Source organism: Typopeltis vanoorti, chromosome 11 (genome assembly GCF_054136105.1).
Source record: "Typopeltis vanoorti isolate ZY-2024b chromosome 11, IOZ_Tvanoo_1.0, whole genome shotgun sequence".
NCBI lineage: Eukaryota > Metazoa > Arthropoda > Arachnida > Uropygi > Thelyphonidae > Typopeltis > Typopeltis vanoorti.
In genome coordinates, this window is record NC_143559.1 from 126,440,370 (window position 1) to 126,452,731 (window position 12,362).

The 12,362-nt window shown below is 37.6% G+C and overlaps 1 protein-coding gene across 3 annotated transcripts in view; it reads right to left on the reverse strand.

Annotated features, from left to right (window-relative positions):
• The window catches only part of LOC150102032 (uncharacterized), a 160,219-nt gene that overhangs the window by 23,470 nt on the left and 124,387 nt on the right, over nucleotides 1-12,362 (reverse strand). For all 3 annotated transcript variants that reach the window (XM_090400734.1, XM_090400735.1, XM_090400733.1), the window contains 2 exons: nucleotides 9,049-9,156; nucleotides 4,082-4,235 (listed from right to left, as the gene is read on the reverse strand). In XM_090400734.1, the coding sequence (XP_090256860.1) occupies nucleotides 4,082-4,235; nucleotides 9,049-9,156 (262 nt within the window). The remainder of the gene's footprint in view (nucleotides 1-4,081; nucleotides 4,236-9,048; nucleotides 9,157-12,362) is intronic.

Consider the following 12,362-nt stretch of genomic DNA (forward strand, 5'->3'; position numbering starts at 1 on the left):
CCCGGGGGGGGGGCTCACTACATTCACTGTATATTTGCAGACTAGCAATCTAGCATATATATATATAGCAAACTAGCAATCGAAGTTGCATTCAATTGCTAGTTTGCTAACTTCTTCTTTTAAAGATTTATCATTTTCCTCCAGAAAGTTCAGATTAACGGCGTCGAGTCTCCTGTTTTTGGCCTCGAGCGACACATGTACTGTCGATGCAATTAAATCGCGGAGTTCATTAGCGGGTACAGATGCACTTGCGATCGGCCGCTGGTCGTCGAGTATCTCGAGCTTTGTTTCTAACTTTCGGATTTTGGACGAGAAAGTATCGATTGTGTTATTAAGGTGTTGTTTGAGATTTTCAACTCATTTGCCTAGGTTCAGCAGATGTTTATCAGAAGGAAGGCACATCAAACAGAAACAAGGCTAGTTCAGTTCAATAAAAAGCTTGATTCAACAAGTAGTCGTCGTGAAGATACTTCATGTGCAAACATTGTTTGCTTACACTTGGATAAAGAATTGAACCAAGAATATAATTTCTTGGGATCTTAGATTTATAACCAAGGGAAAAAACATTCAATATTTTGAAGTACCTTTAGCAAACTCAATGCACATCCTTTGAAAATCATTGCTTTAAGATATGTGGACACCTGACTTTAACCACTGCGTATGTTAGTTCGTTCCTCAAGTTGAGTTTTAATCCAGGTTACTGCTTTAATCCTAGGAGATATAACGAAGACGTATAACAAGCTCAAGGTGTTACGTCCCCCCTTTTTTATTGTTATGTCTATTTTATGGTCAAATTATGTCTCATCCTTCCCTCATCTCACTTCCTTTATATGCTCTAATCTTTACTCTTAACTTGGGGCCATATTTTACTATAAGGATATGGTTCGTGGGTTGAAAGTAAAAAAAGCTAATGCTGGTTCTTTCTTCGGACTCGGAGAAAATTTCTATTTTGCTGCTCCACCCTAAGTTCTAGATTTTCAAACAGTGAAGAATCAAAGAACCAGTACCAAGCTCTGAATCTTATATAAAATAACTCTGATCTGGGCTAAGGAGAATGGATGTTAATTTAATGTGACAAAATGTAAGGCTATGCATTTTGGGGTGAAAAGATTAGCAGCAGTATACCACATTGGTGAAACTCCAGGAGATTGATGAGGCCAGGGACTTGGGAGTGTTGGTGGATAGGGAGATGAAGTTTAGGGGGCACACTGCAAAAGTGGCTAAATCAGCTCATCGACTCACTTGGTTACTGAAGAATACTTTGACGAGCAGAGACGAGCAAGTTATTGTTCCTCTGTACTGAGCCTTGATAAGACCTCATCTCTACTACTGTGCCCAGATTTGGTCACCTAGGTTTCTTCTTGATGGGGAGGAGGTTAAGAGGATCCAGAGGCGAGTGACCAAAATGATAGCTGGTCAATGGAATGAACCTTATGAGAATAGGTTGAAGATTTGTGGGTTGCAGCAATTGGTTGATAGGTGGAAAAGGAGAGATATGATTGAGACATTCAAATTGCTAAAGAGTTTCTATAGGATTAATTCAGAGGATATTTTTGAGATCAGGACTGGTGGTGGGAGAACTAGGGGACACCTATGGAAGCTGGACAAGAGTGTGGTTAGCAGTGGTGTTAGAGCTGGGTTCTTTACTTTTAGAGTGGTAAATGAGTGGAATAAGCTGCCTGAGTCTGTTGTGGGTGCTATGACGGTGAGTGAGTTCAAGGCAAGGTATGATAAATACTGTGAGAATGTCAGATAGTTGTGTGGACATGATGTTTAGGGCCTCCCTCGATGAGTCTAAGGACTCCCTGGAGTCGCCCGTAGTAATAGTAATAGTAATAACTCAAGTCTCAAATTTATCCCTATCTCAGTCTACACTCATGACCTCCCTTCCAAAATGCCTCCCGCTGTGGTTCGATTCTTATGGGGGGGGGAGTAGAAAATCTCAGGCAAGGCAATTGTTAAATCAAAAAAAAAAAACATTTAATTATGCACTAAACAAATTACAAGTCATGGATAACTCAGACATATGTTTACTTCAATATCAATTTCAGATAAATCATAAGCACTCAATCTCTCTAATTCTATCTTAACAAGCTTAGGTATCAGTTCCACATGGCACTCGAACAAAGGAGAAACAAAGGCCAATGACTCAACACTATTAAGGTTAACTCTGTCATGCACTAACTTCAAAGTCAATTTCAGATAAAATATACGCACTCAATTTCTCTAATTCTATCTTAACAAGCACAGGTATCAAATACACATAACACTCAAACAAAGGTAATACGAAGATTAATGACACAATTCTACTAAGGTTATGCACTTCACAGACGTTCAGGTCATGCTCTAATTTCTACACTCATGTCTTGGAATTTAGTCTGTCTTTCTAAACTAGGTTTCTAGAGTCCTTACATGAAATCACAATATTCTAGACTTAAACGTTCTATTAAAAGTTACAGTCACTCTTTCTGCACACTTTCATTGAACAAAGAAAAGGTTTCTACGTTACCACCCAGTTGGGAACTGCTGGAAAATCATACACATCTCGATACAGCTTCACCTTCAGATTTGTTCTCGGTTCCGTTTGACCTGCTGTTTCCTTCTCATGAGATTCGAGCTAGATGGATCTTGGACACTGAAGACGTGCTTGCCATTCACTGGTCGCCAGGTTTAAGCAAAGCTCAGCTGTCTATGCTGCATACCGGACCTCAGCTCTGATGGACGAACTTTCTATTGGCAGATTCTCAAGGACTGCTCGACATTATTTCCTCACTTGTAGCTCGATGCTTCACTCAAGAAACCAGGACGAACATCGGGGCACAGATAGTATGACTCCCACAAGAGTAGACGACTGACTGGCAAGGGACTCTGGCAGAGGATCCGACGAATGAGAGAAAAAGTCCTGATCTGGTGCTGCGTTGCCTTTTTAAATTATGCGCCCCTACACTTCCGTACTACGTCATATCCTTTTCCTTCCTTGCTCACTTCAAAGTACAACTCCCTTTACTAGCGCCACATTCTCCCCTAGTAATCTCTTTGGTGGTGGGGGGTTTTAGTTGCGTGCCTTCCCTTCATGGTCAATGCATACTCTGGCGCACGTGCATTGCCTCTGGCAATCGATCTTTGATCCGTTAGACCTTCACAAACACTCATGCTATTTTTAGCAAAGCTTAGGCAGTGGATTTAATCACAACAAAATACATTATAATATTAAGGAATAAATAACAGAATTCTAAAATTACTAATTTGTATGGCACCTTTACATTTAATTTTACCTGCTTGACATATCAGTATGTGCAAAGTTTTAAAATGCATGTTAAGCTCTGAAGAAATTATAAGTTAACCACTTTTAGTTTTATTCAGAACTTAACAATGGTGTGAAGAAGTAGGCAGAAGATTTGGTTGCTACAAACTAACCATACTACCAAAATTTGGAATACTTTATGTTGCACTGGCCTGTCTGATCAAGCCACCATCATCTGAAGCATACATCAGTTTTGTGGACTGACACACTGACCTATCATGCCAGCATTTTGAAGGACATGTCAATTTTGCCATTCCTTAGACACTGCAGTTATGCAATTTATTTTGGTTATCTTGAGAAGAATGTCTTAAGTATCCTTTTGGATCTAAAAGGAAACTTAGAGTTGATATAGAGAAACGATTCTAATGAACTAATTAATCTGTGTGTGTGTTTGTGTATTTTTGGCTATACTGTATTTTAGCCTGTCCAGAACTATACTATATTTACTTTTGTTTCATCAATACATGCTTAATATTTTTATTTTTACACTTCCACAGATAAAATCAAGTTCTTCTTGTAATACTTAAGCTTCCAGTCAGCTACCAAATAAATCTAAATGCACTTGTGGCTATTAAGTCTAATGAATACAGTATTACAAGAAAATATAATACACTAATTTTTATGTAAAAGAAAGGATGCTGGTCATTTCATGGAATGTGATTTTCATGGGAACCCATGCAAGCTGATTTTTTCATTTAATGCACATACTGTAGAAATTAATCCTCTTTCTTAAAAAACTTTAGGTTATTACTGTGGAACAGTAAACAGGAACCTTACCTTTCAGTTTGATATCAGGAAGGTCAGAAAGACCTTCCCATCCTCCAATATAGGTCAACATTCCTAAAGACTTAAAAGTAAAAGGCTGGATCACATCAGTATGTTTTTCATCATTAAGACATTTAGCAAGATACCGACCCTGTCGTTCAGCTACCTGTGAAAATAAAAAGTTACAAAATAAACTTAAAAAGAAAACAGAAAAAAATAAACGACAGAATATATTTAAGTAGTTGGTTAGTGTTGTTCAAGTAAATGATTTTACTCTTAGCACTCAAAAACAGAAATACAGATATTCTACACAGCATATATAAATAAGCATTATTTTCATTTGTGCATTCACCTTTCAGATAATGTATCTTAATACAGGAATATCTAAATAGATACTATCCACCGAAAGCAACAAAATGGGTATGCAATCCACCAGCCTGGTTGGCGAATGGATAGCATACCTACTCTCCAATCAACAAGTTGTGAGTTCAAATCCCACTATGGTCATGGATGTTTGCAAAAGACTGCTCTGGATGAGCTTGTATAGCTCCTCGAGTTTATAAAGCTTGTCTTAAAAAAGCTTTCATAAGTTGTACCATAGATTCATCATTATACTGTTATAAAATGAAAAATGAAAATTTTTTTTTTTATAACAGTAAGATGATGAAAACCAATTTAAAATTCAAAATATGCAACTTTTGAAACAGACAGTTGTAGAAAGTTTTTTTCACTTGGTTCCTTTCAGATTCATGCTTATGCATAGACCCATACAGAAGAAAATACAGAGTCCATCAAAAAAATGTATGTCATCTATGGACTTTTTTCGAAGTTAGAATGAATTATGGTAGAAAAGATGTAGCATGATGTTCTCTCAAAAGATGTCGTTACTCACATGAATACTAGCATCAACACATGACTGGTAGGACAGTAAAACAAAATGACTAAGGCATGATTGTCGTTCGAGGAACACTTTTAAAGACCATTTTAAAGTGGTATTTCAAATTTGAGAATGTTGTTGAAATTCAACGACAATGGAGGCGTGAGTTTGCAACATAACCTCCAACACGCTTCACAATTGCACATATTCATGGTAAGTTTGAGACCCATGGTACCATGTGTGATGTGCAGAAGGGAAGATCCGGGAAGCCTCGCACAACAACTAACTCCTGTCTCACGCTACCACACAATGTGCACGTGAGACAGGAGTTAGCAGTGCAAGCATACGGCGCATTCTTAAAGCAGCTAAATGGAAAGTTTACATCCCAAAATATTACATGCAATGAATGAAGATGATCCTGATCAAAGAATTCAGTATTGTGAATGATTTCAACACATGGTAGATGAGGAGTTTGTGAGGAAGATGGTTTGGTCTGATGATGCACAATTTAAGCTAAATGGAACAGTGAATGGGCATAAGTGTGTTTATTGGGCTCCATAAAATCCAGGCATTCATGCGGACAAGGTAGTAAATTTACCGGGCTCAATGTCTGGTGTAGATTGCATCTAGGGATTTAATAGGACCATTCTTCTTTGAAGGTACTAGTCAAGAGTACCTAGACATGCTACGCACATCCACTTTACCTGCCATTGATGCACTTTATGGGAATGATCAATTTCTCTTCCAACAAGATGACGTACCACCACCACCTACCATCCAAACGTGAGAGCTTACCTCGATGAGAGTTTGCAGGGACAATGGACAGGACGAAGTGGTGCAGTTGAGTCTGCACCACGTTCTCCTGATTCTTAACACCCTTGAACTTCTACCTAGGGGAGACTCTAAAGGATGTAGTGTGTCATAGAAAACAAGCTACAATGGTGGTCCTTTGGAAAGAAATTGAAACAGCATGTGCAGCAATCCCACTGGACACTTTAGCCAACGTTGCCCAAGCAGTAGTTTGCCATAATAATAAGTGTCTGGACGCTAATGGTAACTGCTTTGAGTTACCATTAGCTCATATAACATCATATATCTCCTAGGAGATATATGATGTTATACAGATGTTATGGAGATGTGTTTTACATTATGGGAAATACTAAGAATAGCGATCAGAGCTTTACTCACCTTTGCTACGAGTTGCCCTAGTTTGTACTACGTACTTGAACTACGTGCTTTAGCTTACGCTAATAGTCGCCGATACTTTTATAGTTACTATATTCGGCATGAAACTCTTCGATTCCAATCTTTGAGTTTCTTATTCGGTTTTAAAACAATGCAGGATTTAATATCCCCTTAATTTAAATAATGTTTACATCGCCGAAATGAAGCCTATTGGCGCTTTATTTTAAATAATTTATGGGTGCACCTTTTTGACAACTCGTATAGCAGAGTATATAAGTTCTTTTCGCTATACCCTTAGTATTATACTTGGTCTAGCTACTCACTGATGAGATCTCAATAAAGATCGAAACCGGTCTGGGTAGTGACCTCCCACCATAATGTATAACATCGTATATCTCCTAGGAGATGTGTTTTATATTATGGGAAATACTAAGAATAGCAATCAGAGCTTTACCCACCTTTGCAACGAGTTGCCCTAGTTTGTACTATGTACTTGAACTACGTGCTTTAGCTTACGCTAGTAGTTGCCGATAGTAACTACTAGCGTAATATATATATATAGTAACTATAAAAGTATTATATTTGGCATGAAACTCTTTGATTCCGATCTTTGAGTTTCTTATTCGGTTTTAAAACAATGTGGGATTTAATATCCCCTTAATTTAAATAAAATTAGTATTAGAATTTTTACACAGGTTTTTCTTTTGCTGAAGTGTGTATACATTTTTTTTTTGACAGACTCTGTATACTTGTAAGAAATTATATTCTCATGTAATCTTTTATCCAAGTGTAATCAAACAAATTTTGCACATGCAGTATCTCCCATCTGGGCTACTTGTAAATAGAGGTTGATGACTTCACATCAACTGCCTTTAGTACACCGTAATGCAAAGCACACTTCCTTTCAGTGTATATATGCTGTGCATTATGATGGAAAGAGTCATTACCCAAACTGATTGACCTTTATTGGGGTCTCATCAATGAAAGCTAGACCTGGGAAGATACCAAGTTGAATTAACACAGAAGTCATATATTTTCCATATATACGTAGCAAAAAGGTATATCACCTTATTATTAAAATACTCTGGATCAGAGAATGTGGTTACAAATTAACATATACTTCTCAAGAAACTATATTACTGTTTAATCCTTTATCCAAGTGTAAGCAAACTAACAAATTCTGCACAACTAGACTATTTGTATATAGAGGCTGATGACTTCCTGTGTCCATTTGGCCTATTAACACGATTTCTGTCTTTCTTAGGCTCTGCAAAGAATAATCTTCTGTGTTAATCTATCCTGGGGTTTATCAAATTCCCTGCCACTGTGAGTCATCATACTTTAGCCAAACTTGTAAATATGTAGCTGTCCACCATGAAAAGCATCTTGATTGTATTGAATTCCATGAGCTTGTAATCTTCAGCAAACATCAAATCCTATGGAAAAGACTAAGGTCCTTCATAAAAGCAGCTCTCTCTCTCTTTCTCTCTGAGAATATCTATACAAAAAAAATTGTGAGGCCTTGCTTCAGTGACCAAATATGAACAGAAATGATGGACTGATGTTATCCCTCTTATGAGAAATAGTTCTTCTTCATATATCCTGCCATGTTCAATAATATTTTATGTCTAAAGATCTAATAATATACCTCTTGTTTTGAAATTATACAATTAGGATCTTATGGTATTTCAGAATGTGCCCCTCTATCATTTGTGTATAGTTCACATGCATTCATTACTGAAGCTTCCATCTGTCTTTTCTGCTTATTTAAAATTCATACTGAGGATGCTCTTGATAGAGTGAAAATTTATGATAAATGAAAACTATCACATAAGTTATTGCATTGTTATTAATTATTTAGTTATAGCATGGATACTACCCACTCTGCCATAGCAGGGTTCAGAGACAATTGACTAAAGTGGTTTGTAGTCTCTGGAATGTTGAGTATAAAGACAGATTTGAAGGAATGCAATCTTGTTCTCTCCCTGTATCTCCATCTATTTTTCATAGAATGGGTGGATACATGGGAGGGAGGGGGGCAAGAAACCATCTCAGGAAGCTGTATAAGGAGGATGTCAACAAGAGGGTGAGGAGTGGAGTTTTTGCATGGCGAGTGGTAGCTGGTTGGAATATATTGCCTGAAAGTATGGTGAGTGTGGAGAGAGAGTGAATGCATTTAAATCAATATGATGAGCTGTGTGTGTGTGAGATAGTGGACCTCAAGTGATGAGTCATATGATTCTATGGAGGTCTGATAATATTAATAATTATGAAACCATAAGCCCAACAATAAAGATCTCCTTGCCATGCCCACAGAGGACACCACTTAGGATTGTAGGTCACAGCATTTAGTATACTCGGTCTGTTGTTTATTCTCCTTCTGAGATCTTTATATCTGTGAAGGTGCCTTTATGACTAAGGCAAAATACTAATAAATAAATAAATCTTAGTTAATTATTATCCCTTGATGTTTGTTTCTTCCATTACTTTTTCTATTAAACTAAAATATGAATGAAGTTGGGTTAACCAACCTCATATTAGGAGGATGGAAGAGTTTGTCTTTCAAACATTAGATATTTCATTCAATAAACAGACAGACAGACAAACTGGCAGAGAATATATATATTTAGAGACAGATCAGGCAGAATACATAGATAGGATTAAACATCCTATTATCACAATAATTAGGTTTATGTGAAGTTGTATTACTTGGCTGTGACAAGCCAATGAGCCCAACATTAAGTGAAAGGCAATGTTATGTTGTTGCTGATTAGGTGGAACACAAAAGAGTTACTGCTTTGAATGCACAAAATCATACAAGTACACTAAAGAATCAATAAAATGGATTACATATGTAATTCTAAACATTTGTTTATGAGTAATTTATTAATTATATAGCCATATGGAATCTGCATACCTGTGCTGTGCATGGTAGAGGCATCAGATCAAGTGCAGCACAATCCCCTATAGCATATATACTTCCACTTGGATCTCCTATAATTCTCATAAAGGAATCTGTCAAAATCTGTAAATAAGATATTCAACTGAGCATAAGTTTTATAAGACACAGTAATTTTACATAACTTTCAATAAAATAATCCACCTACAATACTACAGTTATACAGTTTTACAAATCTTGTATAAAATTATTATACAAAAAAATATAAAAATAAAGCAGTTTACCTCATATTGCAGCATTAAATTGCTGGATATAAATTATTTCCATCAACTGCATTTAAATAAATAAAAAACTATCCACCAAAAGCTGTGTGTGTGTGTGTGACATTTCAGTCAAAAACATCATGGGTGGGGTGGAATGAGCTATTAGTTGAGCCAAAGTAACTAAGGATAGAAAGCTGATGTATCATATCTGTTAATTCTGTGTATTTGTTTGGTTGGCTTGCCTGTTTTGCAAAATGAAAAACCTGATTTTCCAGAAGGTAGAAACCTTGCTAATTCCATATGAGACTGGTTAACTCAACTTTAGTCCACAGGAAAAAGTTAGTTACAAAAATTACTTCTTTTGAGAGTTGTCTATTTTTTAATTCAAGTTTAATAACTGTCATTCAACTCTCATAAACAAAAAGACAAAACATTCCAGCCTATTCATCTGAAAATCATGATTCCTGAAATTTCTGCTACATCTCTTTCTGTTTATTCAAATGTTCCAATTAATTAAATTTGGTTACCAAGAAGGCAGGGTCAGAATCAGATGCATAGCAGTGGAAGAAAAGAAGATAGCATAGGTTTTCATTATTTAGATATTTAGTATACTTAAATATGTTTTATACTTATAGTTAACTTATATTTATATAGTTATACCTATAGTTATACTCACTTATACTTATTTAGCATTTGGTTGTAATAGTTCCTCGACACAATTTTGAATAATGGTGGCAGCAGCAGCTAAAATTGCAAATGGCGTACCACGAAGTCCTTCCCCATTTAAGGACTCCATTTTGCATGATATAATAAGGGATTTTGTGGCATGCAGGACTTGTGGGATGTATGCAACCCGGTGGTTGTATATGTGACAGGTGAGAGAAGGGGAAATATGTATATGCGCAACTTCAAGCAATGGGAGGAACTTGGTGAGTTAGAGATGACTATAATGGACATCGTTGAGTCAGAGGCAGGAGATTCTCCATGTAGAGAGATGAGTGGTATGATGGAAAGCGAGATTGGCAAGAGAAATATGAATGAAAAAATGAGAGTGGGGAGTGTGGAAAAGTTGAATGATTGTGAAGTTTTCAGAGATGGTCTCAATTGGGAGGATGAATGGAAAACAAAAGTGGCTGACTTGCAGAGAGAGAGATAAGCTGAAAGAGCAGGTGGAATGCTAGGGAATGAGATGAGAAGTGTGAAAGATGGGATTAGGCGAATGGAAGGGATGAATGCAAGGGGAATCAGAGTAGGAGTGAGAGAGAGTTATGGGAATGATGGAAGAGGAGAGAATAGGAATAGTAGAAAAGAGGGAATGAGAGTATTATGGGAATGATGGAAGAGGAGAGAATAGGAACAGTAGAAGAGAGGGAATGAGAGAGAGTTATGAAATGGTACAAGAGGAGAGAATAGGAACAGTAGAAGAGAGGGATTGAGAGAGAGTTATAAGAATGATAGAAGAGGAAAGAATGGAAACAGTAGGAGAGAGGGAATGAGAGAATGCGAGAGAGAATACTGGAACAAGGGAGTGATGTGATGGCAGGAAGGCAGGTAAGTAGGGGAACACAGAGAGAAAGTGTTAGAGGAGAGAGAGAGAGAGAGTGAGGGATGCAGGTGAGCAATCGAGAAACAGAGTGGTAAGAGGTGTAATGTATGGGGGACTCAATGATCCGTGATGTGCAAGATAGGATGCGTGAGGAGTGTTTGCCTGGAGGAACAATAGAAAGTGTGGATATGGCAATTACGAGGGGGTGAAAGTAGGAACGAATGACTTGAGAGTCAATGTAAATTGGGCAGCGAGAGATATGAGATTCTTGTTTGAGGTTGTACAAAAGAAAATGCAGAGGAAAGATAGTGTGCATGTTGCCTAGGTATGTAGTGACGAGAAGAGCAGAAGAGCAATAATATTGAATGGCATAATAGCTAGAATGCATCAGAAGAGAGGATTGGAATATGTGGATGCTTGGAGGGTGTTTGAGGACAGAAAGGAACTGTATGCAAGAGACTGCTTGCATTTGAATGAGGAAGGACATAGGCATCTGGAGAGATTGCTGTTCTGAATGAGTCGGTGTGTTAATACAGGGAAACAAGAATACCCAGGGTGGATGGTAGCAGGTATGGCCGCTTGTGGGAATGGGTACTTGGGACAAGGGGGGACGACATCAGGTAATGTTGAGCCCAGTGGAGTCTAGAGGGGATAATGCAAGGTATAGAAACAGTGGCAATTTTATGCTTTATACTAATGCTAGGATTATCTGGAGTAAACGAGAAAAATTGGTGATGCTGATAGCATCAGCCTGGTCAAAGATCATTGGGATCTCTGAGACGTGGTTGACATAAGCAGATATGACAGGAATAGAAGTAGCAGGGTATAGCATTTTTCGGCAGGATAGGAAGGGAAAGTGTGGTGGTGGAGTACTGCTTATGATAAGTGACGACTTATGTTCTCTAAGAGTGGAGGCTTTGGAAGGCAGTGACAATGATTTTAAATGCATATGGTGTGAGGTAGAGGTGGGCAAGAGAGGATATTTAGTGGGGAGCTGCTACAAACCAAGGAGCACAGAGAGTGGGGACCAGGAAATGTTTAGACAGTTCAGCTTGGAAAGTGCAAGAAGAATGATTGTTATAGAAGATTTTAACTACAGCAGTATAAATTGGGGAGAGAGGAAGATGCATGTAGCAATAAGGGAATGTAATTTCTAGAATTCTTTAGGGACAAATATCTTAGTCAACATGTAATAGAGGGCACAAGAGGTTCAAGAGTTTTGAATTTTGTCATAGCATCAGAAGAGTTGATAATAACTGAGATGACATCTCTCCCACCAGTTGGAGAGAGTGACCATGTGGTTTTGACTTGGAAGATGACTAGACATGCAGGAGTATCAAAGAGATGGAAATGTATGTGGAATTATAAGGCAGGTGATTATAATAGTCTTAGATATCAACTTGGGGAAGTTTCATGGAGGGAGGAATTGGAAGGCCGGGATATCATTAGTGCTTGGGAAATTGTGAAGGAATATTTATTAGCAGCAATAGTAAGCTGTATTCCACAAGTGAAGAAGAGGACAC